The sequence below is a fragment of the Ammospiza caudacuta genome, chromosome Z (assembly GCF_027887145.1).
Source record: "Ammospiza caudacuta isolate bAmmCau1 chromosome Z, bAmmCau1.pri, whole genome shotgun sequence".
NCBI lineage: Eukaryota > Metazoa > Chordata > Aves > Passeriformes > Passerellidae > Ammospiza > Ammospiza caudacuta.
The window spans coordinates 31,712,249-31,740,209 of NC_080632.1; the positions used below are offsets into that span (position 1 = coordinate 31,712,249).

Genomic DNA, 27,961 nt, shown 5'->3' on the forward strand with positions numbered 1-27,961 from the left:
ACCTGGAGCAGGTGACACAGGAACGTGTCCAGACAGGTTTTGAATGCCTCAAGAGAGGGAGAACCCATGACCTTCCTGGGCAGCCTACTCCAGCGCTCTGCCACCCTAAATGTAAAGTTCTTTCCCATGCTGAGGTGGAATTTCCTGAGTTTATGGCCATGGCTCATCCAGTCACTGCGCACCATTGAAGAATCTGGCACCATCCTCTTGGCACCCACCTTTGGGATATTTACATGTGTTGATGAGTCCCCTCTCAGGCTTCTCCACACTAAACAGGCTCAGTTCCTGCAGTCTCTCCTCATATAAGAGATGTTTCAAACCCCAAATTATCTTTGTGTTCCTCTGCTGGACCCTCTCCAGTAGCTCCTTGTTTCTCTTGTACTGAGGAGCCCAGACCGGGACCCGGCACTCCAGAGGTGCCTCACAGAGGGAGGTCCGTGGAGGCAGGCCATGGCCGAAGGGCAGGGACGGCACAGCCCAAAGCCACACGGGCGGCGGGAAGGCTCCGCTCGGTCACGCGCACCGGGCCCAGGCCCCGCCGCCGCACTCGGCCCTCGGCGGCGCGCGCGGGGCCGGCCGCGCGCACGGGCGGTGCCCCTTTCTAGTACCTTCCCCGTTGCGCTGCGTCATCACGGCGCGCGGCGGCCGGGGCGAGCCGTTTCCGGTGTCGCGGGCGCGGCGCGGCGCGAGCGCTCGGCTGGAGCCGCCGGGAGCCGACAGCCAGCAGCCAGGCCCCCTGCCCGGCCCGGCCCTGCCCTGCCCGGTCCTGCCCGGCCCTGCCCTGCCCCGGCCCGGCCCGGCCCTGCCCTGACTCGACCCGGCCCGGTCCTGCCCTGCCCTGCCCCGGCCCGCCCGCACACGGCAATGTCGGACAGAGCGGAGGGGCCCGCGGGGGGCCCCTCTGGCTCCCCTGGCTCCCCTACCCGCGACTCCGCCGGTGTCTCCGAGCCGCGGATCATCAAAGTTACGGTGAAGACTCCCAAGGAGAAGGAGGAGTTCGCCGTTTCCGAGACCAGCAGCATCCGGCAGGTGAGGGGCGGCCGAGCAGGCTGAGGGGGCTGGCGGGGCCGCGCTGGGGCCGGGGCCGAGCGCCGCGCCGCCCGGCAGGGGAGCGCCGGCTCGCGGCTCCCGCCTCCGGCAGTGCAGGGCGAGGGCCCTGCCCGGTGACAAAGCAGCTTTTGCTCGCCCGGGTCGCGCCGGGCGCTGTTGGGCGAGCACCGGCACCGATCCCGGCCCAGGAGGGGGTAGTGGAGAAATGTGCCACCTCGTACCCTCCTCACCGACTTCTCTGCTGCGCTGCCGAGGGCCGGCTCGGAAGGGGCATGTAGCTCATTCGTGAACTCACATCAACAATCTTCCAGCTCCCCTGTCGTAGGCAGGGCCACCTTCAGCTGGACCAGGTTGCTCAAATCCCCGTTTAACCTGGCTTGGAACACTTCGAGGGATGGGCCATCCACAGCTTCTCTGGGCAGCCTGTTCCAGTGCCTCACCACCCCCACAGTAAAGAATTTTTTCGTAATTGCTAATCTAAACCAACTCTCTTTCACTATGAAGCTATTGCCCCTTGTCCTGTCAGCACACGTTCTTGCAAACAGTCTTGCCTCATCCTTCCTGCAAGTTCCCTTCAGGTACTGGAAGGCCACAGTTAGGTCACCCCAAAGCCTTCTCTCATTTTCTAGCTGTGAGTTGTCCTGTTGAGCTGACTGGTTTTGGTGGTAGTTGTCTCACTGGCTGGCTAACATGACTATAGAAAACATATGCAGTCACTTGTATCTCTCTGTTTCCACTGTTTATTTTGATCTAACACTGTCTTTAGAAACAGTGAGTCAGCCTTCAACTTTGGGAAGTTGTAGCCTTGCAATGTATGTGTAAAATCTGCAGTCTCCTGTACTTTGATGTGCTAGTTACGGATATGGTACTTAGCATGGCGTGGTTATGTCAGATAACCAAGTTATTAGGGATTTTGTGCCTCCCTGTGAAAGCCTGTGCCACAGCTGCCTCTCTCTCGAACTAGTGACACCTGCTGATTCATCTGCACTGTTTCCTGCAAGTCTTATAGTTTTGTAGAAGGTTTGCTGTGCAAGTATTGACTAAAATTTCATTTATTTAAATTAGAAAGCAGCAAATCATAGCAAATGATACATGCTATCAAAATGTAAAAATGCAGTGTCCTGCCTATAAAGCACATAGACATCCCTCGATTCAGAACTTCTTTCATTTTCCATAGGATTTCCCAGTTTTCTCCTTGAAATGGCTCTAAATATGGCAATTTTGTGCTATTCCACATTTTTTGTGTGTTATTGGTATTGCAGACCTCATCAAAAAGAGATTACATGTCCTAAAGCACCACTAACGTCTAGATACAGAACTTGACATCATTCCTTAAGTGTGAGCTGAAGGACACTGTCAGGTTAATAGAAGAGATACAAAAGATGAAGTAAAGGCTCTGAAACTTCAAATGTAGTGCTAGCACTTCAACTAGACTGTCAGACTTTTGTTTCACCTAGCTGCTGTGAATAGAGAAAATGCTAGTATTTCTTTCAGGTTTTTTTTGTCCTTAAGTCTAATCTACATTCAGCTTCGTTTTGTGGGTTTGTTTGTTTGCTTGTTTGTTTGTTTTTTTCCTTTCGTACATCAGTGTTTGGGCTAGAAGTGTCCCAGACCTGAGTTTCATTGTGGTTTTCTCCACCTGCCAATGCATTGAAGCTGCTTTCTTTTCTTCTCTAGTCTTTTGGCAGCTGCAATGTTGTGTGCTGTGAGTTACTCTCTCTGCAAGCTCGATCTAGGCATTTCTCCTGAAAGTAAAATGTCTGTGTTTGCTTTTTAATGTTGTCCACTGCTTTCCCAGCAATCTCAGTCTGAAAGGGGTGCTTTTCATTTCTCTGTTCTCCATAGATTTGTGAGCAGCTTCAATGCAGTTTTTTAAAAAGTTTTTGCAGTTTTGGGGCTTTTGTTTTGTTAGGATATTTCAAAAGAGAGATTCATAAACTGAATCTAACCTGAGATTTGTGTTTGTCCTGTAAAGCATTCAGCCGTTAGTTGGGTCCTTTGGAAATAATAAACAGATTTACTCTGGCTGTGAATTTTGTAATGCATTTGACTTTCAACAGTTTGTTTCATATTTGAATACTGGTGGAGATGCCACGTTTTCAAATAAACAGTAGTCATAAACTGAAATGGTTGTACAGCCTATCAAGAGCATGAATTTTTACTGAAAGCAGTTATGCAACTTTAGGGAATTAACAGAGGACACTGCTTCAGATGTCTTTGTTGTCTACAGGTATCTTAAACTGTGAGTGTTGTCTCTCTTGGAACTGTTGTTAAAATATTAGGTCTGCAGTTATAAATTGGTGCTTGTGAAGTAAGATTGCCCTGCTGGGTTGACCATTGGATTGAAGTCCCAGGCAGTTAACAGCACTAAAAATGCGCTGTCCCTGTATTGTGACTAATATTGGCTTTTTTTCTTTAACTGCAAAAGTGAGCTGTTGATAGTAATAAGCATCAACAGTAGATGCAATGTTTCTAGAACTGGCCTTGAAAATAGGTTAGTCTCAAATACCAGGCAAGTTGCACATCTGTTCAAATGCATCTGTGATCAGCAAGTGTTTTGTACAGTTGAGATAGGTGGGCCAGTAACTTGTCGGCTGAAAAAAAAAAAACCAAAAAAAAACCCAGCAAAAGAAACTCCCTCAGTATATTTCTATAGCTAACATTAGAACTTAAAGAATTGAGTTATTTCTTTATGGTCATTTCAGAATACTGCTAGAACATGAACCCAGATTTTCTAGGAAAGTATTTTGTGTCATCAGGGCCAAATTTAAGGGTAAAAAAAATTTTAAATTTTATGTTGCCCCATTAATGTAAACCATGTCTGCAACTTTTCTGTCAAGATTTTTTTTCCTGTATTGGAAGACTTCAGTAGAATAGATTTGTTACTGTGATACTGTGTTGTGCAGCTAGAACAGTGAGTATGCAGGTTGGTATGGAAAACAAACTAAGTACAAAGCTACTCTGGGAGATCAGTTGATTTACATTGGTGTCTGTCTGTCTTTTCTTTGAAAATTATTTGATTGTGCTTAGCACAGGTTGGCTCAGTATTAGGAGGAGGACCAAATGTTTGCATTCTTGACTGGGGATGATACTGATCTTTCTCAGAGCAGAGGCTTAATGAATACATGATGGGTAAAATATGTTGACTAGCTGACCCTGACAGTGCTGATACTCCGGCTCACTAAAACGGTTTATCTCTTGTCTTGTGTTTTCTTCCTTCAGTTTATTTTCTGAGTTCATGGCAGTACAGTCTTTGCAATTTCTTGCTTAGCAGAGTTGTCTTAATGTGTTTGGTAAAGCCTGAATGCAAAGAAAAAGTGTACTCATTTTAGGAGCAACTCAAGTCTTAGTGGATGACTTGAATTGTTTGAGTATTGAGGTGTTGGCACCGGTTACATGAAAAACTAGTTTTTTTTACCTTCATCATTTAGAATAAGAGAGTTTTAGAAGAGTTAAAGCTTGCTAATGCTTCTTGATGCTGTTTTAGTGCCCTGTGTTGAGATTTGCTGTATTTGTGGGTTTATTATAACTGGTCCAGAATAACTGTCTGTGCGTGTGTAGCACACTGAAAGATGCTGAGTTGTCCATTCTGTGAGCATTCCAACTCTGAGACAGAGTAACGTGTCTAGCTGTATGTTATTAACTTCTGGGCCAACAAGTGAATACAGTAATCTGTGCTAATAATTTCAGAAGCTTACAGTTCTTGCAGAGAATGATTGCCAGTCCTTTGATTATTATGATAATTTCAGAGCAATGCCCGTCAGAAAGAGTTAGTGAAATTGAGTTTAGCTCCACGGAAAACAGATTAGATCCTTTTGCAGGATTTGGGGTTTTTTCACCCCATTAGATCCTTTTGCAGGATTTGGGTTTTTTTCACCCCTTTTTGTTTAGCTTCAACCTTTAAATACAATATCTCTTCAGTGTGGAATACAGTTTTCAGTAACAGTATATTTGACAGTTTCTAGTGTGTTTTCTAAAGTAGGTGAACATAAATGTGCTTTCTGCACTAGACTAAACTACATATAAAAATCCCTGAGTTGCTTAATTTTAAGTATACATGTATCCATTGTGTTGAGACTACTGATTTTTGTCAAGTGGAGAGCTTCTAAATTTTTTATTGAAATTACAGTACTGTTTATGGTTGAAACTTTAAATCCATAAATCCAGGATTTCATTTTTGTGCCTGGATCTCACGATCCCAAACTGGTAGTGTTCTGCTTCATACAGATCACACAGGTGTAAATGTTAAATTGTTAAAGATTTGGATAGTTTGGTAGTGGAGCATCTTTCCTGGTTTGCATATGCTTTTAGTATTTTATGTAATATTTTCCCTTTTAAGAAACTGTACTTTATAGGAATTTTATTTTAACATGATCCAATTCTGTTTCACTGTTTTTCTGTAATCCAGGGATTACTGAATGCTATAAACAAAATAGGTTGAAACTCTATAATGGAATCCAGTCTGTTTTTTGTTTCCAGGATTGTGATTCAGGTTCTGTTCTTTCTCAGGTGTCTCAAGGCAGTTGAATACACTAAGCATTTAGTGTTAGGTTTTCCATCGTCTGGTGTTTCAGTGCATTGTGATTTTTTATGGAGTCTGTCTCGTGATATACTCTCATTACACTTATTTCTTAACCTGAGTTTTTTTCCCCCCTCATTTTGTGATATGAAAATTGTTTTAGAGCAATGGTAGGTGATTATTTTATAGAGTAACCTTCCGAAGTAAAAGTATGTTGACTTTTGTTGGCTTAGTTAGGTGTAACTCAGAGGCATCAGTGCCCATAGTACTCAACAGGTGTTTTCTGATAAATGACTGGCAAACAGAGTAAAATAAGTAAACCTATTTAAGTAGTAGTTGAAGTGTCTTTTGTGTAGATACCTCTCTGCATAACACTAAGACAGGTATATTTTAAATTATTTTTTATAAAGTGTTATCTATGTCAGATGCATTTGTCCTGCGAGTTTGTTTTGCTAAAATCCTTCACCCTCAGTCAGGGGTGTCACACAGTTTTAAAAAATTGCCATGTGTACAGTTCAAAATTGCCAACAGCATAGAAAACCTTAATGAATAATTAGCTGTGGTAAAAGTGTCATGTAAAGATTTTAAAAACCAATCAGTATTTCAATAAGTGACTATAAACCTTGTCTCTGTTAAAAGGGTCATTGTCTGGGAGTAAAGTTAGGGTAAAATCTTAAGAATTTGGAAGATATGGTTACATGGTGTTCTGGTTTTGACTGGAATAGAGTTCATCTTCTTAGTAGTTGGTATGGTGCTGTGTTTTGTATTAAGTGCAAGAATAATCTTGGTAACACACTGATTTTGGCTCTTCCTAAACTGTGTTTTTTTCTAAAACCCTGTTGTTTTTTAGGAACGTTACTTCCTAACTCAGTGACCCCACTGATACTTCCCAAACCACACTGCCTCTATCTTTCTCTCTCTCTCTCTCTCTCTCTGCCACCTTTTTCTTTCCCTCTCCCCCCTGAGCCTGAGTGCTTTATTTGTTAAATAATGTTGAATGTTGTATAAATTAGTTGAGTTGTAGAATACAGTTGAGAGTTTTCAAGACAAAAATAACACTGAAAAGAGGATTTGAAGCATTTTCTATTTTTATGCAGCACGAAAACCTCAATGAGTTAAGTTGAATCTTAGTGTCCTGTAACTTACAAAACTTTTTTCTCTTTTCACTCTTCTTAAGTTGTCAGTCAACCCAAGACATGCTGGAGAGGGGAGTTGGAAGCACAAAAGGTCAAGATCACAGGTCGAGATAAGAACAATTTACTGGAAACAGCAATGAGATAAGAAAACAAATATTAACAGAAACAATACTAATGGCAAAGGGTGCAAGAAAGTCAGTGATTGACACGAAAAAACTCCCTTGATAACTGACAATACTGGACATCTCCCTCCACCATGTTTTCTTGGCCAGAAGGAACCCCTCTTCCCTGGAAGAGTTTCCATTTCCCCAGCTGCTGTCAATGACAAGAGGTGGTATAAAATAACCTCCGGGTCCAAGCCATGCCCCCTCCTGGCTTCTGCAAAAGTTAATCTCTGGTGGTAGCAGTTATTGGTTTCTCTGGGTCTGGATTGAAGGCACTTGAGATGGTAGATCATGTTCAGACTCAAGTGTTTATTTCTTATCAGTGAAACAGTCTCACTACTGTGAGTTGGGCAGCTTTTCATCAGCAGGCACAAAATGGCTAACAATCTCTTGTTGCAAGGTCTTTTAAGACTAAACTATCCAATTAAGAACTGACACCTAGATTATTTTCCTTTTTAACCTAATAACTGATCTCACAGAGCCCACAATGCAGATGTTTCTGCCCAATTACAAAATGCCACCCAATCCCACAAAGAAGAAGGAAGAAGAAGCGTGAAGAAGAAACCCAGGATGATGCCCTGTGCCCTCCATCTTGCTTCCATCCACAACATAGTAAAAATCCCAAACCCTAAATTTCTCACCAAGTGATACACCTACACTACTCTCGATAATCTATTTCACACTTCTGTGGATTCTAGTCTATCTTGAAGTGTAGGAAACTTCCTCCATGAATGAGGGTCAAAGTCAGCGCTCCCCTGGGGGTCAGGGCACCCCAGAGCAGACAGAAATATTCCTGCTGCCCTGGGTTTCCATGTGAACCCTTTCTTGGCCTGAGCCAAGACAGTGCTTATTTTCAGTTTGTGTTGCTTTGCCAGTGATCAGGTACATAACAAACAGGGAGAGAGTAGATTGCCAAGTGCTTTTAGGGGAGAAGCGTTGCTTCTCCAACAAAGGCTTGGTGAATTGGTAGTGGCTTGTTGAAGAATCCCTGAAGGGAATAGAAATGGCTAGAACTTTACACTACCATGTGCTGCTGCAGTTTGCCTTTATGGGCTGCTAGCCTTTTAAGCTCATCAAGAATCTGACTTTGTGTTTTGAAATGTGGTTTTTCTGTGAGTTTTATTTGATTGCAGGCATTTGAGGAAATAATTTTATTATGAAACTAGCATGGGTCATTGGCAAAGCTACCATAAGATAGTAACCCCATTAAGACATGAAGGACGGTACTCTTACATAGAAGCCTTAGTTTGTGCATTCTTTCTATCTATACTTTATCTGTTGTGGGCCAAAAGTGCTTGTATTCCTGCTTGAAATGATGAATTCTTGTCTTCTTTCCTGTATAGTGTCCTAGAGTTGTGCAATGAAACCCTGTTTTTACTGACTCACTTTAAGTCAGTTGTAAGATGTCCAGGTCATGATTCATCCCAAAAGGAAACCACAGCTATCAGCTGTGGCTGTGAGTGTGTTTGGTTCCTTACTTCTTGGGTCAAGACGACCTGTAACCATTAATTCTGTTGTATGAAAGAAAGCTGTAGCTCATAAAAGTTTACTTCTGAGACTGCTCAGTGTGGGTGTAAAACAGACTGGAGTTGAGTCAATATGCTTAACTGTGCATGTAACTAACTGTTGTTAGGAAAGACAGTTGAAAGTTTAAATATTATGGGTGTGTTTTGAAACAGCAGTGCCAAACAAAGTAATGCTGTTTCAAAATCTTTCTTTGTAGTAGAACTATTTGAGAGACTGCTGAGAATGAAAACTGCAGTTCAGCCTTCTATGTACAAGCATTTGCTTCCATGGCCTCTTCTGTTATGTTCAAAAAGGAGTTTCCTGTGCAGGGAGTCAGCAACCTTACTTTTTTATACAGTCATCTAGATAAAATTGTAGCTTCATATTTTCAAAGTAGTTGAAGTTTTTAGGGACCTGTTTTCTGTTAAAAAAACAGATGTTAATTGATGTTAATTGCCTAAGACCTCTTCCAGGTTGTTACTGTAATTTAATTTTTAAGTATGACTTACTAAGCTGAGGTTTAGAGAATTTGGGAAAGTATGTTTTAATTGATTTGTTTTCTTCTTTTTATTACTTTATCACAACACTTTGTTTTGTGAGTGGATAATAAGATTATTACAGTTACTGGTTTTGATATCATAAAATGAGTCAACAGAAGCTTTTGAAACATTATATGGTTGTAATATGTCAAGGGAGAGTTTGAATGTTAATACTTTCACTTTACCTGGAATAACACTTTACCAGGTTCTTGCAAGGCCAGGTTGTCAGATGTTAATAGGTTAATGTTTAAATTATGGATCTGCTCTGCAAAGTGACAGTGCAAGACAATATCTGGTTTAGTCAGCTGTTCTACTTCATGTACATTCAGATATTTGCTTTGTTTGGTGACAAATTGTTTACTTTGTCAGGTACAGTATGCATTTTGTTCAACACTGGACATTAGCATTTTATGGTGTCCATCTGTACCTTGAAAAAAACTTGAGAGGCAATCAAGTCGAGCAGGTGTATGGAAAGTCCTAGATTGCTTCAGAGAGTTGCATTGTTTTTCTGTGTGTCTTAACAGTGAACAAAAAAAGGCAACTCTTGTTAATGGTGATTATTTTAAAGTTCTATGAAGATAAGGGTATTTGGCATGAAATTGAAAGTATACACAAGAAGTGCTGGTGTGCTGCTAAAAGGCACTGTGTGTTCTCAACATGAAAAACTATGCTGCTTTTGTATTTCAAAGCAAAAAAAAAATTTATGTAAACAAGATAGCTTGAGGTAAAATAGCAATTTGGGCAAAGGCCTTCAACAACACAAGCTTTGAATTTGTTCTAATTAATTCCAAATCTTCAAGTTGCCATGCTTTGAGGAGAATATTACCTTGAATCAGCTCAGTCTGGTTAAGATGCTTTTTACTTTTCTCCCTAGGAAAACCAGGCCTCTGACTAGACATTAGTCCAGTGTTTTAGTCTGATTCCCACTGTGTTTCTCTCCATGTATTTTTGTAATAGTCATGTAAAAAATTGACATGATTTTACATTATTTTTACTGTATTCAGTTACTAGAGGAGTACAGTGAACTAGTTTCCATGAACACACTAGGTTTCAAGTATGTTGAAACATTATTTTCACAACTTTGAATTCTTTTCTATGCCCAGATATGACTGAATGACCTTTGTGGTACCACAAAGTGTAGTATTATTGCAATGAAGTAAAACTTGCATTTAGAACAATAAAGCAAATGAGCTGACATTGTTGGTTGAATTGTTACATGATAATTAAAAGGATGAGTCACTGCATTAGGAGAATTGGATAGAAATGCTCATCCTTTCCAGCCAGTGACGCTGAACTCTTTCGGCTTTTGGTTTCCCCAGTGGATGAAGTATTTTAACTGTAATTTACATATACTGTTACTTAGTTATGTTATGCAAACTGAAGACCTAAACAACACCAAAATTATTTTTTTTAGAACTGCCTGAATTTCCATCATCATAATCTGTCATGGTTTAAACCCAGCCAGCAATTATCATGCAACTGCTTCCTCACTTTCTTCCTGCCTAGTGAAATGGGGAAGAGAATCAGAAAAAGAAAAAAAGGGTAAAACTCAGGGATTGATATAAGAACAGTTAATATTTAAAATAACAGTAGTAAAAATAACAATAATCACAGTAATGAACAAGAGAGAGAGACAGTAAAATGCAAGAGAAACAAATGGTGCACAGTACAGTGCCTCAGCACCCACTCTCCAATGCCCATCCTGTTCCCTTCACTAGCAAATCCTTCAGCCACACTGTCAAAGTTGGTGAGAGCAGGGGTTGGGAGAATGAAGAACCATCCCCTCTAGAAGATCAGGTTCAAGACCCATGGGATCTGATTACATACATCCATGGGCCCTGAGGGAACTGGGCAAGAAAGTAGTTAAGCCACTAGCCATCATATTTCAAAAGTTGTAGCAGTTCTCCATGGAAGTTCCCACAGACTGGAAAAGGCGAAACAGAACATCCATATATTTTTGGGAAAGGAAATTGGGAAGACTCAGGGTCAGTCTTACCTCAGTGCCTGGCAGGATCGTGGAATGGAACCTCCTGGAAATTATGCTAAGGAACTGGAAGGTAAGGAGAAGATTGGTGACAGTCAACACAGTTTCACTAAGGATGAATGTGATCGTTGCCTGTGATGGTGTTGCAGTGGTGACAGATGAGGGAAAAGTGAGTGATGTTTTCTACCTGCACATATGTAGAGTGTTTGACACTGTGCCACATTACTTGTCTCTAAACTGGAGACCCATGTTTTTGACAAATGGACTGCTGAGTGAATAATGAATTTAAAGGGTTGTGGTGAATGGCTCATTGTCCATGAGGAGACCAGTGATGAGTGGTGTCCTTAGGGATTGGTACAGAGGCAAGCAATGTTTAACATCTTTGTCAGTAACATAGACATTGGGATTGAGTGCACCCCAACAATGTGTGCCAATCAGTGTGGGATGAATTAGGTGATGGAGGAAAGGGAAGCCAATCCTTGCCAGGCTTGAGAGGTGGGCTCATGTGAACCTCATAAAGTTCAACAAGGCCAATTGCAAGGTCCTATACTTGGTTTGAGGCAATCCCAAATACAAATACAGGCAGGCTGGATTGGGAGCAGCCCTGAGGAGAAGGACCTGGGGGTGCTGGTGGATAAGAGGCTGGACATGACCCAGCAATGTGTTCTCACAGCCCAGAAAGTTGATTGTATCCCAGGCTGCATCCAAAGAAGCATGGCCAGCAGGGAGAGCCAGGAGGATTCTGCCTCTCTGCTGTGTTCTGCTGAGACTCCACCTGGAGTGCTGCATCCAGCTCTGAGGACCCTGGCAGAGGAAGACATAGACCTGTTGGAGTGAGCTGGGAGGAGTCCACCAAGATGATCAGAGGGCTGGAGTCCATGTCCTGTCAACACAGGCTGAGACAGTTTTGTTCATCATGGAGAAGAGAAGCTCCAGGGAGATGTTAGAACTGCCTTTCAGTCACCAAAAGGGACTTACATGAAAGATGGTGAGGGACTTTTTACGAGGGCATGGAGTGATGATATGAAGGTAATAACTTTACCCTCTTTAATATTAAGAAGAAATCCTTTACTGTGAAGACGACTGGTACAGGTTGCCCAGAGAGGTGTGGATGCCCCATTGCAGGAAGTGTTCAAAGCCAGACTGGACTTTGAGTAACCAGGTCTAGGGAAAGGTGTCGTGCCCTTGGCAGAGGAGTTGAAACTAGATGATCTTTTTGTTCATTTTCAACAATGTTTTTAGGATTCTGTCTTCCATATGTGTAGAGGATTTTCTTCCTCTGCCTCAGGAAAAAAGATAAAATAAAGCGTATGAAGTTAATCTATTATTTAAGGTGTTTTTGACAGTTAACACTTAGTAAGCAGTCTCTTTTGTAAAAGGTCTTGTATGGCAATGATTTCTCAGTGAATGAAAAATGTGTTTATTCACTGTGACCTGGGCTGTAACTTCATTTTATGTAGCCGTGTCATGCATTAAATGAGAAAGCAGAGCCACTTAAAGTATAACTTTAGTCTGTGTGGCAAGGAATGTTAGTTTTGACACGTGGAAGGGAGGCAGCAAAAATACATCTAAGGAGAGAGTATACTCAGTTCAAGCAAAAGTCTAGACAAATTTATCCTCTTTATGGCATTGCGTCTTCAGTTCTTCAGCAGTGGATGGCTTCAGTGGTATGCACATTTGTATATGTGTACTTGCTAGTATATAATTATAGGCATACTTTACCATGTATATACATATGGGTGTGTTTAAGTACTGTATATACTAGTATTTATTCACATCATGGATGCATGCTTGATTGAAATCACAGTAGTCTTCAAGAGAAATCAGATTTTTGTTGTCACGACTTGTGGAACTAATGATCTAGGTATTAAATTCTTAAGATTTCCTTTTCTGAACAGCAAAGAAATATTTTCCATCTTCCTGTGGACAGAAAGAAGTTCAGGAAACAAAAGTATTTCTAGTTTGTGAAATACAGAATATGCAGTACAAGTGAGGTAATATAGCAAATGTAAAAAACAGCTTGTTCTTAAATTATTTTTTAAAATATCAGTTCAGTATTTAATTATATAAATGTATAATATTAATTTTTTTTGTTTAGTTCAAGGAAGAAATCTCTAAACGTTTCAAGTCCCACACTGATCAGCTTGTGTTGATATTTGCTGGAAAAATTTTAAAAGATCAAGATACTTTGACTCAGCATGGAATTCATGATGGACTCACTGTTCACCTGGTTATCAAAACACAGAACAGGTAATCTTAATAACAAGTGGTCTTCTGTTTACCTCTAGAGAAGTTTAAGTGCTCTGTATTATTAATAGCTTTCTGTTGGGCAAAACTAGATTTGACTAAATCACCTTAATCAGCTCCTTAGTTTCAGCTGCTGCAGGACAACAGTGAGGTTATGAAATTACACTGTTTTTTAAAATTTATCTCATATTTTATTTTGATTTATGTTTTTAAATATATTTCTTTTACTTTTTCTTTAGGTTTTTTTGGGGGGGGTTTGGTTTTTGTTATATAGCTTTTTTTTTTGTTCAAGCTGTGTGAAGTGAAGTGCCCAAAAATCTTTCCAACAAGTAGAGCAATAGATCCCTCAAAAGCAGTTTGCTATTAGTCAATAACATGTTCATTCTTTTAGAGTGAAAGTGGTTTTGCTTCTGTTCTACTTAGGTCTTTTCTGTTTATGGTGAGGATCCCCTCTGATGTGAAAATGTCTTATGTTGAAGGAAAGAGCATGGAGTGTAGGAGAGAACAGAAGTAGACTTTGCCTTTCAAGGCCTTACCAAGACGCCAAGGCTGGCTACTAACATTAGCATTAAATACAAATTCTTGTTGAAATTAGTATCATTAACATTCAATGTAGGTATTTTTTCAAATTGATACCTTCAGTTCTATATTCATGCCCTGGAAGGATTATGTTCTCTGTCCTGGAGTCAAAATACATGTTTGTACTGTCAGAGGCGTCCCTTTCCTGCCTTTGCCTCCTCCACCTGAAATTTAGGCTGATACAAGCCATGCCAGTCTTGAATATGGTATTAGGCAATACTGCAGTTCTGTTCTTTTTGCATCTGAGTGAGTATTCTGCTGTTGCTATTTTTTTGTTGTTGCTTTTTTTGCCTGAAGTCCTAAGTATGACAGAGAGGCACCATGAGTACTACTAGAAGGATGCTTTGACTTGCACAATCTTCAGAGGGTTTATAGTTTGGACCTACTGTAGCTCTACATACTGAAATACACCCCTGCCTGCCTCTTGGGCCTTCTTGCACTTTGCCTCTGAGCAGAGGAACCCTCAGGAATGCAAATGTCAAACATGTGGCTTTTGGGGAATTTTCAGTGTTCCTGCATCTGTCTTATCAGCATTGCACTCCATGTCTTCATTCATGCCTGCTTTTGTTTGAATCATTTTAGAAGGCTGTATTTCTGCTATCTGCAGAATGTTTGAATCATTGGGAAAATGAAGTATGAACTAAGAACTACAGATCCTTTGCATGTACATGTGCTGTGTTCAAATGATGCATTGAAGTTTGCACCTACTAGCTTTACTTGAATAAACTAAAAACATGGTAAAACCTGCTGGAGAGAATGTAAATCAGCATTGTCCTGAAATATCTCAGTTGTATTCTTGCTAAAATATCTATATTTTATGCTTGTCTTGAAAGACAAGATTTAGACCCTGCCAGTGTGGCCTGGAACATGCTGATTTTTGGCCCTGAGTATCAAGATTGATTTGTTCCCAGGTACTTTGGTATGCTCTGCCATTTACTTTTCTGTTGACTCTTGCTGTTACTGTTGCTGCTGTGTATCTGAAAAAGTCAAAGTTATTTTCCAAAACTGGATCTGAAAGTGATCTTTTCCCTTGTAAACTATGTTATTAGATTTGTAATTTCAATATGGGAATCTTCATATATCCCAGCCACATGCTTGTTAAAAAAAAGATTACTTTTTCTACTGTGCTACATTTTCTAGACTGCTACAGACTTTCAGTGCACTCTTGTTACCTATCTTCTACAGTGTTAGAGTAGCAGTGAGTGATTAGCAATAGGCAGTGAAGATAAATAGAATTTCTGAGTAGAGTTCTAGGTCAACAGGTGTCATTTGTTCACGTGTGCTTGGAGGAAACATAATGGCAAAATGGTTGTAAAAGGCGATGTGCACTTGACAGGAATATAGCTGAAAGACTGAAGGCTCAAAGGCTTGAAACTCACATGAACCTTAATCTTCAAAGAATATGCTCCAGTTTGTATGGGAGCACTATTGTACTTCAGCTTTCAGTGTCACCTACTTTTCTGTCACACTTTTGAGAACCTTTAATGTCTATTACATAAAGCAGCATAGTTGCTTCTCAAAATAGTTTCTCAGCTGAAAATACAAATAGGATTTGATGCTTCTTGTTTTTACTTTGCTTTTGGAGGAAAGATGTGCATATTTTCTAGATAAAAGAAAACTCAATATCTCTAGCAGGAGAATCACAATCAGTATACAGTCTATAATCTTTCTCATTCAAGTTACAGCTGCTTGGCCAGTTATAGTCATCTTGTGTTCAAAGTTTGCAGTTGCTGATAATTAAGTTAAAGAACTCTTAGAAACCTCAGGAGAATCTATGCTTTAAAGCATCTTTCTGGGGTTTTTTTGTATGGTTGGGGTTTTTTTCTGATGTTTGCTTGAGTGGAGCAAGTGCAGAGTTATGTTATAGGAGGAAGGTCCTCCAAGGTGAACTGAAGTATGGAGTCTAGTGTACTGCCAAATTCTCAAATCTTTTTGTGATGTCTGAATTCGTAGTTTTCAAAAGTATTTTATTCTGTAGTACTGCAAATATAGGCATTTATTGATTGTTGAACCACAGTGGAGAATTGATTTAGATTTCAAAGCAGTCTCTTTTCTTTAGAACAGAGAGGTCAGGTTAACTTTATTCGAGCTCAATTCCTTGATCTCTTTTACTGCATGGCAGCATTTGTCTTTCTGCCTGCAGTAGAAGAGTGTGATGAGTACACAGCCTGGGCAGGCTTTAGTGCCTGTGCTAAATTATGCTGGCTTTAGTGTCATGTGATCTTATTATCAGCCTTTTTTTGAAGTCTGAAAGGTTTGAGCGTTTGAGATTTGTCTTATAATAAAATGTGACATTAACTGAATTTCACATTCAATAAAGCATCCTATTGGAGATGTGGCATGAAATAAATTCTGCATTAAATTTGTCAGGCTTTATTTCTTGAAGGTGTGGGCATGTTATCAGTAGTATGTGAGTATAGTGAAATAAGACATGGATCCTTAAGGACAGAGAAAACAATTAATTGGCAAGCGTCATGGGGTAGGATGAGAAGGTGGTAATAGCTACAGTGATACCTATCTGTTTTTTCACTATATAAAACTACTGTTCTGAAAAACTGATGACATAACAGGTGTCTGAGAAAGATTTATTACAGGAAACCATGTGGGGATAACTGGAGTTATCCCTGGGTTATGACCAAGAATCTAAATGTAATTTAAGATTCTGAAGTAAAATACTTTAGCTACAAATGGCACTACTTAAAATAACTTGTTACACTCTACATAAAGTTTTGAAATTGCTTTTTTAGATCACAAGACCACCCAACTCAACAGGCAAACACCTCTGGGAGTACTGCTACCACATCAACATCAAGCAGTAGTACCTCAACGCCAGCATCAACAAATAGTAATCCCTTTGGCTTGGGTAAGAATATTTGTTATGTGGAATGGTGGGTATCTTCTCTTGGATTCCACTAATTGTGCCCAAACATTTATCACAATGTAGACAAAACTTGAAAAACAAAACCCAAACAAACACATCAGCCAGAAAATTAATTACAGTTATATACTCAATTGGCTGTAGAAGGTTTCTGATCAGTCAGTTACCAAAGGAGAGTTGTTTCATTAGTTTTACAGAGAATCATGAAATAGTTTGGGTTGGAAGGGATACCTGTTAAGGTGATCTATTCTAAACTCTGTGCAATTAGCTGGGCCATCTTTAACCAGGTTAAGTTCCTCAGAGCCCCATCCAACCTGACCTTGAATGTTTCCAGAGGTGGGGCATCCATCACCTCCCTGGATAAACTGTTCCAGTGTTTCACCACAAACTTCGCTACAAGGTTTGTACTATTTCACCTTCAGTGGTAAGGTGCTACTGATGTTTTATTTTGGCACTATGGGTAATGAAACACCTTCCAATGTCTTTGTACTACTTAAAGTGCATCTGAATTCCTGTTATCTGAATACAGATGAATCATAGAAGTTTGGACCTGTGACATGAAGCCAAGATCTGCAATAAAAGCAACAAAATTGCTGCTAATCTTACAATTAACTGTTTCTCAGGTTTCAAGTCTGATAGTATTAAGAGTCTTCACTTCTATGAATGAAGAGGCTGCAGTCTGTTGATTTAGAAATTATCATCTGTTTCCATAGTTGTGGTGGGGTTTTGTTTCATTCTTTTTTGTCTTTTGTTTTGCATTTGGGAGTGGGGAAGAAGTAGAATTGGAAAAGCCAGTTATAGTAAGCAGATGATTTCTTGGGTTTTAATTGTTCTTTGGTCTGTTTAGTACTTTCTGAAACTTTTTATCTGGATACAGCAAAGCACAAAAATTCAAAACATAATTTCCTCTTGGTACGTTATTACCAGGAGGAACACAAGTTTTACATTTAAGTGGAATTGGAAATATTACTCATATCACTCTTAGTTACAGTTTAACCAAGAGGAGACAGATAAATGATTACTACAAATGCAGTTGTTAAATGTTGCTGGAGGCTCATGGACCTAAAGCCCCCAGTCTCAAACATTTCTTGTATCTTGGCTTTGGAAAATGAGAAGAAAAGCTGTTGGAATTATAACAAATTTTATTTAAAAATAAAGTTTATTTAAAAATAAAGTAACTCCTGAACAGCCTTGAAAAAGATGGGACTTTCCATTCATTTTTGTTACTTTGAAGTATGAGATATGTTCAAGTATTTTGTATTTAGAAAAAATCTGGATGTGATTGGAAGTATAGTCAGTCACATTTTTTCATCCTCTTGAAGGTGGCCTTGGAGGTTTAGCAGGCCTGAGTAGCCTGGGCTTAAATAGTTCAAACTTCTCGGAGCTGCAAAGTCAGATGCAACGACAACTTATGTCCAACCCGGAAATGATGGTTCAGATAATGGAGAATCCATTTGTTCAGAGCATGCTTTCAAATCCTGACCTGATGAGGCAGTTAATTATGGCTAACCCTCAAATGCAGCAACTGATACAGAGAAATCCAGAAATCAGTCACATGCTGAATAATCCAGATATAATGAGACAGGTATGTAAAAAGATCTATTAGTTCATGACTTGTGATTCTGCTGTTACGTAAACGACAGAGCCAGAATTGGACATACTTAGTGGAGCGTGTGAACATTCTTTAAGTATTTAGTCTTGCTCGAAATCCGTAAAAGGTTGCCATAGACAACCAGTGTCTACATATCTTGTTGTTAATGTCCAAAATAGACTGATATTTCAGAAAATCTGCAGCATAGTTTTTGAAAGTCACTGAATACATGTCTTCTGAGGCTAGAACTGGATGTGGCTGTCTGCCCTTGAAACCTGTTGTCTAGCCAGGAATTTTACCATAAGTTGTAATTCTCCAAAATTCTGCATATTTTCATTGTGTCACTGTGGGTACTTCTAAATGTTTTTTAAATTAGAAGATAGATAAGTTGTATCTTATGGCAAAATGTACCAAAACCCAAAGAGATTAATAGATGCTTTTGAAATTCTATGTATTTATTTTAAATTTCATATTATAGGCTGCCTGCTGTAATGATGTTAGAAACAGTAAGAATTATGGTAGAATGCTGGCTAAATACTGAATTGTGTTGATTCACACTGTGCCGACAGGTTGATTCAGCTCTATTCATAATTTTAAACTGGGTTAGACAGGGATGACTGAGATATTACCAAATGCTGACATTTTCACTTTAGAATGGATTTCTTATTAATACAGATTAAACGTTCCACTTCTCTAGACACTAGAACTTGCTAGAAACCCTGCAATGATGCAGGAAATGATGCGAAACCAGGACCGAGCTTTGAGCAACCTTGAAAGTATACCAGGGGGATACAATGCCTTGCGGCGTATGTACACAGACATCCAGGAGCCAATACTGAATGCAGCACAGGAACAGGTAAGAAAAGATTACAAATGACACAGAAAGGACATACTTAATATTTAATAAAAGAATTTAAGTAATTAAAATGTCCAGATGTTTATTTGACAAAACAATTTCTGAAACTTGAAGTTGTTATGTAGCCTTTTACTCTTGAAAGATCTTTAAAAATCGTGTTCTTCTGAGCCTGAAGAAATACAGCTATCACTTTTTGTGACTGAGAAGCTATTTTAAAGTTAATAGATTTGCTTGTTACTTAATTTTTAATTCCTTTAATTTAGTGCCTTAAGATTTGGAGGTCCGGTAAAATCCTTTTAAGGATGTGTTTAGTAATTTTAAACTGAACGTGAGAAGAATAAAAGATTTTAAAGTCAGAAACCAGTATGCAAGACACAATTTTACTCTGATCAAAATACAATGCAGTGGCAACACTATTTTTGAAAAGAAATGTGATTTAATTTTTTGAGGGAGTCCTAGTATCTCTCAGTGTTAGTGTATTTTCACAATATTTACATTTAATTACTGTAGACTGGTGAGTATAACTGATTAGAAGCCATAAATGTTTATTTTCTTGTATGATTTATAAATTTGTAGAATGATAAGTGTTTGCTTTCCTTTGTAGTTTGGAGGTAACCCATTTGCTTCTTTAGTAAGCAATGCATCAGCAGGAGGGGACAATCAGCCATCTCGTACAGAAAATCGAGATCCTCTGCCAAATCCATGGGCTCCTCAGTCCAGCTCACAGACTTCCACAACAAATACTGTCACTACTGGTGAGAGCAGTGGCAGCAATAATGCCGAAAGTAGCACTTCAGGCACAATGGGACAGAGCTCAACTGGACCAAATTTGGGACATGGGCTTGGAGGTGTGTTTGTTACTGCAACTGTTTATATTTGCACATATGTGCAAACTTACTGAAATTATTCTTTCATTAGACAGAGAGTTTTTGATTCAGTTTTTATTGCTATTTACTTTTGTAGAACATTTTACTGTTGTTAAAGTCCTCTGAAGAAAAATAAAAAAAATAGGAAAAATAATCTAAGTGATAATAATACTTAAAATAACAAAGGTAGCGATTCTGCAGATGAATTGTAGTATTTTTTCTGTTCTAAGGCAAATGGGAAAACAGGTAATAATGTGAATAGTTGATGGGAATGTGTGTTCGGTACAATGTCTGTCTTAACTTTTAGGGTAGATGTGTCTATGTAAATAGAACAGCACTGAGGTAAGTTTCAGGGTCTTAAACTCATGAAAACCAAGTGGTTATATTCTGGGTTTAGATAGTCTCCTTTCTCTGATGATAATCAGAATGCTTACTAACGTGCCCTTTACCTTTTCTTTAAGCTGGTATGTTCAATACACCAGGAATGCAGAGCTTATTACAGCAGATAACAGAAAACCCACAACTTATGCAGAATATGTTGTCTGCACCCTACATGAGAAGCATGATGCAATCGTTAAGCCAGAATCCCGATCTTGCAGTACAGGTAAATTGCATTTAGTATAGCAATATATTGTGTGTATTAAAGTAAAAAAAGACAAAACCCAAAAGCTCAAAAATTGCCTGTGGCAAATGGGCTAATTTTTAGTGTTAATTCCTAAGTAATTTTAGTGTTAATTCCTAAGTAATTACTGAAATTATTAGCTGCTTACTTTCAACAATTTGTTGCCTTGAGTTTCTTCACTTTGTAGTTGGATACCATGCCTGATATGCTTCAGAAATCATCATGGGGTTGTGTGAACTTGTGATCCAGCATTAGAAACAGACAAAAAAAGTGCTTTCGTTATGAATTAAGGTAGAGCTAATGGTAAATAAATACCCTCTCTAGTCTGGGGGAAGTGAAAGGAGGAGACTTGGTGCCCTATCTAGATATTACTCTGTTTTGAACTTCTTATTTTTGACTTGTGCCTCACTGTAAAAGTAGAGATGCTGTTTTATGTATGGTGGTGTAGAAGTGCTTTGAATTTTTATTTAAAGTGGTAATATTGAAGCTCAGATTATGAACTGACATTGAAAAAATATTACCTCTTCTGTGCTAAATATTCACTTGGAAATATCCTTGACTTCAGGTGATATTTACAGCAAAGCTATTACTTAGATTTTTGGTGGAGGCTGAACAGAAAAGTATTTTCTTGTAATACTTTGCAAGACTGCCTTATTTGTATCTGGAAATCCATTCACTTAAAAGAAAAAAGGAACCAATGAAGCAAAAGTGAAACAAAAAAAACAAAAACAAAAATCCTAAAAAAACCCCCACAAAAAAACCCCACCAAAAAACAAACAAAAAATACATACACCCTCAGAAAGTTTTGGCCAAAGGAGTAGATAGATGATTATTATTCTGTGAGGTAATTTTCATAGACTATTACTGTATTATCCGTAGTTGCTTTAAAACCTCCAGTGGTTTTTACTGCTTGATCTTTGAAGTTAAATATTTTTGTCCTATAGATGATGTTGAATAATCCTTTATTTGTTGGAAATCCTCAACTTCAGGAACAAATGAGACAACAACTTCCAACTTTCCTTCAGCAAGTAAGATGAGATACTAGTTCTTAATAAAGGTCTTCAAGTCAATGAGCAATATATTTGGTAAACTGGTGCCTGTCTTTGATTTGGCTAATAGCTAGATTCTGTAATATATTCTCATTAGCTTTAGATACTAAGTTAGATTGTCCCTTAATTATATTCTTGCTAATGTCTCCATCTCTTTCAAAAGTTAAACCTGTTGTCTGTGACTAGCATAACCACTAACATTTGTTCTTGCTTCTTTGCTTAGAAGGAATAAATACTCTTACTGCACACCAGCCAGAAAACGCCTGTTTGTGACAAAATTTGTTTTGGAAATTAAAAAGAATAGTACTTTTCACAATGCTAGTTAAAGTTTCAGTATGCTTTTCTCATGCTTTTCAAACCTGCATTAAATATTTGGAAAAGAGGTCCTCGAGCATATCTTGAAAGACCTAAGTCATTAGCTAATTTAAAAGAAGTGGGTTCTGCAGTCTTTCCTGGAAAGATTGCTGCACCATTATCTTCTGCTCATACCAACATTGTGTTTGCAGCCCAGGTATCTGCTTAGTATTAGTTGCCACAGTGTGTAGTAGTACTTGTTTCCTAAATAGAAGCAAGCAAGATTTTTGTAGGAATTAAAAAGCTAATCCACTGCATGAATTCTGTCATTAGGCAGTCGTTGCAAATCATTGTAAATATGTGTTTCCAAGATCTCGCTGCATGCAGGAGGTTTTATGAGTAAAATAATGAGAATGTACATGAATTACAGTAGCATGTTCAGTGTTCAGAAGATAGTTTATATTGTTTGAACCACATAAATGGCTGTGGTGTTTTGTATTGCCACTGCTTTGTAATGACTCAGTAGTAGCTGAGGAGCCAGTACATTTATGTTTTGAAATCTGTGAATAATTGGTAATTAATGAATGCACAGTAGGAATCATATCTTGTTTCCTTTGTGTATCGCCTTCTGTTATTACCACCTTGGAATTTATCTGCACTAATAGTTCTCTGTTGTATTCACTGTCTGAAGTTAGATGATTAACAGATTTGCAGGTGAGGTGTGGAGAAACAGCTGGATATTCTCAGAATGTTGGTAATATTTCAATTTGTGTTTTCTTGCTTATCTACCTGTGTTTATATTGTGGGACTGGAAGACAGAAACCATGGAATCTGCATATTGGAAGACATCTTTTGCAATTAAGGGCAATTGCCCAGCAGAATTAGGGAAGAATGGCTGCTACTGGAATTAATAACATTAATAACATTAATAGAGATGAGATCCAGGTCACCTAAGTGCTCTAAGAATAGTTGGGCCAGCATTTATGTAAGACAGCTTCAAATATCAGACTGTAAGTCAAGATTTAAATATTTTCATAAAGTGGTTGCAGCAGCTGTATTTGGAGACCCCAAAATGTTTATCTCTTTAAATCTGAGTTATCTTTTCCATATACTATTCATTGTTTTGTTGACTTTTAGCTATCATGAAGATAAAAGTCCAAGAGATTAATGGAAAATATTAATTGCTCTTCTGAAGTCTCTTTAGGCACTCAGATCAGAGTTCTTCATGTCCTGTGCTGCAGTTCTGCTCTGCAGTAGGGGAAGTTTCACCTTAATCTGTGATTTCCACATTAATCAAATGTGGTTTTTCAGCAAAAGAAACCTGGTCTAGTTGCCAGGGGAAAGCTGCCCAGATTAGTAAGCCTATCTGCTCTTTGGTCTGATTATCAAAACCTGTTATTTGTAACTGAAACATTGCTTTTCATGTACCTGTTGCATCTCTATGCAAAGGTGAGCATAAGCCACTAGTTTTGTGTCTAAAATAATTAGGCTTTTGGATATTTCATTTCAGACATGAAAAGGATTTGCATTCTAAATTATTTGATGATGTAAAAGCATATTTGTAATAGAAGTCACAGTCGACAGAGAACCCTTGAATATTATACATTTGCTTGTTGGTATATTTTCCAGTGTGTTTGTTTACATTTCAGGCTGTAAGAGCAATACAGATAAGATATGTACAAATAGTCACAACCAAATTGCTGTGATCTGAAATCAGCTAGGAAAAAGGAACTTAGTATTTTTTCTTCAGTGTTTTTTGGTCAAATTTCATGATGTTCAGCATTGTTGCTTACTAGTAGTATGATACAGGAGACTGATTCTAAAATAATGTACTAACACAGTCTTGAAGCCTTTGAAAGATTGAAATCTGTAACGAAAAATACTTCTCTTGTATAATTCTTGTTCAAGAGACTTTTTCTACATCTAGAGAGTTCATTCATCGCCTTCTATGGAAGTTTTCTCACAGAAGAAAAATAACTGAAGGATTTCCTGTAATATTCAACTACAAAATCAAAAGCCAAGTTCTGAAATTATGTCAGATTCTATGAGACATCTAGCAATAAAAATTACCTTGAAACATCTACATATACTGAAGAGTTTCTCTCCTTCTCTTAGATGCAGAATCCTGACACCTTATCAGCTATGTCAAACCCCAGAGCAATGCAGGCTCTGCTACAGATTCAGCAGGGCTTGCAGACATTAGCAACAGAAGCACCGGGGCTTATACCAGGGTAAGAATTGATCTTACAAATTTGGACAGGAAGTCTTCCCTTGTTTTGGTTACTCTTTTTAGATTTAGAGATTTATACAGCCTTTATTAAAGATTCATCCTCTTGCCTTTTTTAGTTTAACCAAATTTTTTTTAGAATCTGTCGCATTTGTCTGCTGTGCAATTCTAAACAGTGATAACTCTGGGCTTTTTCTCAGTACATTACTCAAATTGTTATCCTCTCTTTCACAGAATTTGTACCGACTAATTAATGAGAAGAGACAAACTAGTGTTTATTATTCAAGTGGTATATTTCTTTTTCTGTAATTTATACAGGTTTAATCCTGGTTTGGGTGGAGGGGGAAGCAGTGGAACTTCTACAGCATCCACTGTACCTAGTTCTGTTTCCACTGAAAATACAAGTCCAGCTTCAGGAACTGCTGAACCTGGTCACCAACAGTTTGTCCACCAGATGTTGCAGGCACTTGCTGGTGCAAATGCTCAGGTAATGTACATCATTATATTTAAATATTTTTGCTTTTATTCTTAATTGTAAAACACTGGAAAGAAGACAGGTAGTTGAGGAGAGAGCCCACTGGATGCTTCTGGTCAACCCAGGTCAGTAGAAGAGGCTTAAAAGTGCTATTTCAGCTGTGCAAGTAAATACTGAAAAAATACATCCTCTGTCCTGATGAAAAACATGCCTCTGAAGGTCATATCATTAAGACAATGCAGGATTTTGCCATGAGTTTGTGTAGTCAGGATCTTCCTATAAAGCAAAGCTAAGAGTTTGCCTTAGACTCAAGCTTTCTAACAATCAGGATTTTGGTAATTTTAGTCAACAGATACTTGAGAGTGTTACAAAAGTGGTCATCTTTATGTTGAAGAAAAATAAAGCCTGTGATGTTCAAGATTGCTGACAACATAATCTTTGCTGTTCCACATTGCTAGGTTGAACTCTGTTTTGTTTTAGAAAAAAGATATGCATATCTTTAAGAAACGGTTCATGGACATACATGTACCAAATTTAATGTGACTCCTCCACTATTAGTCAGTTTTTCCTGGAGTTCAGGAATGGTATGTAAGTGTAGATAATTTGATGTTGCTGACTTGTTAAAAAAAATTTCTTTAGTTGCTAATTGAATTTATCTGAATATATTTTTTGGAATTTGAAAAAGGTGTAGTCAAAAATTAGAAAAGACAGAGTGGTGCCAAACCCACCTGTGTTTAAATTGTGTATTTTGCTAAATATGTATTATGCTTTTATAGCTTGAAATTTTGTTCTTAGCAGTTACAAAATCCAGAAGTTCGATTTCAGCAACAACTGGAACAGCTGAGCGCAATGGGCTTTCTGAACCGTGAAGCAAATTTACAAGCACTAATAGCAACAGGAGGAGACATCAATGCAGCTATTGAAAGGCTGCTTGGCTCTCAGCCTTCATAGCAGTGTTTCTTTTAACTTGAAAAATGTAATTTATTTTTGATAACAGCTCTTTAATCTTTCAGATTGCTTTATTTCATTCTGACTCTTGGGATTGTCTTGTTATATAACTAAAACCAATCTGATGCATTTGAAGGTGGAGTGCAGTAGTTTTCTTCAGACATTGGGAATCAATGCATTTTCACTTTTGAGTGCATCAATTCTTTTGTTCAGCATTATTTGTGATTTTTTGGAAACAGTGTCAGCTTTCACAGTTGGATGAACAAGTTTTGTCTGACCTACAAATGGCCAATTTATTTACTACTTAAACAGTATCCTTCAATAATAATTTATGTAGATTACACATTAAAAAGGAAACAAATTAATTGAAGCTGTGGGTACCAATACTGCTTATTGTGATTTAAGCATGTTTTATTCTCTTGACTAGCAAAATGCTGGAAGATTTATACCACTTGAGTAATCTACCATCTTTTACTTTAATTTGTCTAAGGTATAAACACAATATATACAACAGAGATGGCTCATTTCTAGAGATGTACACAATATAATAGAGTGAAATTGTAAGCAATGAAAAAACAAACACAAAAACCCCCAAAGCAACAAGAAAAAACCCCACCAAAAAAAAAAAAACCCCAAAAAACAAACAAGAAAAAAAAAAAAAAACCCACAAAAAACTCCAAAAAAACTGACAAAAAAAAAAAAAAAACATCATAGGACTTGAATTTGGTGTAGAACTGCCCAAGATCTTTGGTAACTATCTCAGAAAAAATGCTTAAGCAACTTCAGTTAAAATATGCTAGAATTACTGTTATGGTTGTCTCTTTACATTTAACTGTACAGAAACTTGCATTATAACATTATTTCAATAGTCACAGATTTAACTGTAAATTACTTTTGTCATTGTCCAAATTAAAGAGCCACAGCCTTGTGCTCTGGAATTGCTTCTATGGCTATTTGGCTTGTTCCACTGAGATTTTTACATGTATTCTGATTTGTAATTGGAGAAATTACTTTCATTCATGGTCATGTGATACTCTAATTACTTTTAACCACCAAGTAAAAAAATACTGTATAGCTTTTGAGTTTCTATTGGTAGTTACTTCTCTTGTGCACAGGTAATAAATGAATTAAAAAAATCTTTAAGCATCTTGTTTCAGTGTGTTTGCAGTTGTTCATTACGTAAAAATCAAGATGACAGTCTATCTTGGAGTGAACTCAAGTTCTGGCAGTACTTACCATTTCTGTGCTAAAACTGGTTAACAGCTCCTGCGGTGTGAGGTGGACAGAGGAGAATAAGAGATGGATGATGTTGAAGACTTTTAGCTTAGATGAAGTAGGGATTGCAGAACAGAAGTTGAAATGAATCTGGTTTTTATTGCTCTTTTGTGTCAGTTTAATGGATTTGTGCATCTTCAGGTTCTTTCGATGTTCTCAAACCTGATCTTCTGCAGAGTACAGTTCTTCATTTTCCCAATCCCTGTTCTCACCTTCTATGACTTGGGCAGTGAGGCTGGAGCATTTGCTGGTGAAGACTGAGGCAAAAAAAAATCGAGTACCTCAGCTTATGTCCTACATAACCAGATCTTTCAAATCCCTCCTGAAAGGAGCCATGTTCCCTAATCTTTTACTGCTAATGTACCTAAAGAAGATTTTTGTTACTCTTGATGTTCTTGACCAGATTTACTTCTGTCAATGTTTTAGCCTTCCTAACCATCTCCCTGCTTTTACGTTCTGGAACTTGGACAGTGTGGCTGGAGTATTTGCCACTGAAGAGAACAGGCTGGGCATCAGACAGTGGGTGCTGAGCCACTGCACTGTGTATCATTTGTTTCTCTTTTTTCCTCTCTCTCTGTTTCATTATACTAATAATAACAACAACAGCAATAATTTCATCTCCCTGGCTGTTTGGACAGTTTCTCTGTATTACTCCCAAGCTACCTTTCCCTCTTCCTATGCTCTGTAAGCTACCTATTTGTGTTTTAAATTTGTCCAGGGGCTCCTTGTTCATCCATACAGGTCTCCTGACTCTTTTCTAATTTCCTCTTTGTTGGGACGCATTAGTCTTGAGCCTTGAGGAAGCAATCCTTGAATGTCATCCAGCCCTCTATGCTCAGGGCTCTGTCCCATGGTATTCTACCAGAGAGATCCTCCAAGAGGCCAAATTGCCCTCTCCTGAAGTCCAGCGTAGTTATCTTGCTTTCCACTCTCCTTGTTGCCCCAAGGATCTCAGTCTCCACTGTTTCATGGTCACTGCAGCCTGCCTTTGGGCTCCACATTCCCCATCAGCTCCTTGTTGCTGAGATTATTCAGCCTAGCACCTTTCCTCTTTGGCTCCTTTATCAGTTGGAGAGGGCAGTTGTCATCAGTGAACCTCCTGGAATACATGTGCTCTACTGTCCTTAGCCTCCAACAGGCTGTCACAACCAGAAGT

At 38.6% G+C, this 27,961-nt stretch overlaps 1 protein-coding gene across 4 annotated transcripts; it reads left to right on the plus strand.

Moving 5' to 3' along the window:
- The first annotated feature begins 724 nt into the window (after positions 1-724).
- UBQLN1 (ubiquilin 1) lies at positions 725-27,758 on the plus strand. Of its 4 annotated transcripts, none has more exons than XM_058823348.1 (11): positions 725-1,029; positions 12,997-13,148; positions 16,472-16,587; positions 17,925-18,187; positions 18,891-19,049; positions 19,654-19,897; positions 20,377-20,519; positions 21,482-21,565; positions 23,996-24,111; positions 24,426-24,594; positions 25,381-27,754. In XM_058823348.1, exons 1-11 carry the CDS (start codon positions 865-867, stop codon positions 25,531-25,533), a joined length of 1,764 nt encoding a protein of 587 aa, XP_058679331.1. In that variant the 5' UTR covers positions 725-864; the 3' UTR covers positions 25,534-27,754. The 4 variants fall into 4 exon arrangements, with proteins under 4 accessions (XP_058679331.1, XP_058679330.1, XP_058679333.1 ...); XM_058823347.1 differs by having other exon boundaries at positions 25,378-27,753; XM_058823350.1 differs by lacking the exon at positions 21,482-21,565 and having other exon boundaries at positions 25,381-27,758.
- Positions 27,759-27,961: the final 203 nt, after the last annotated feature.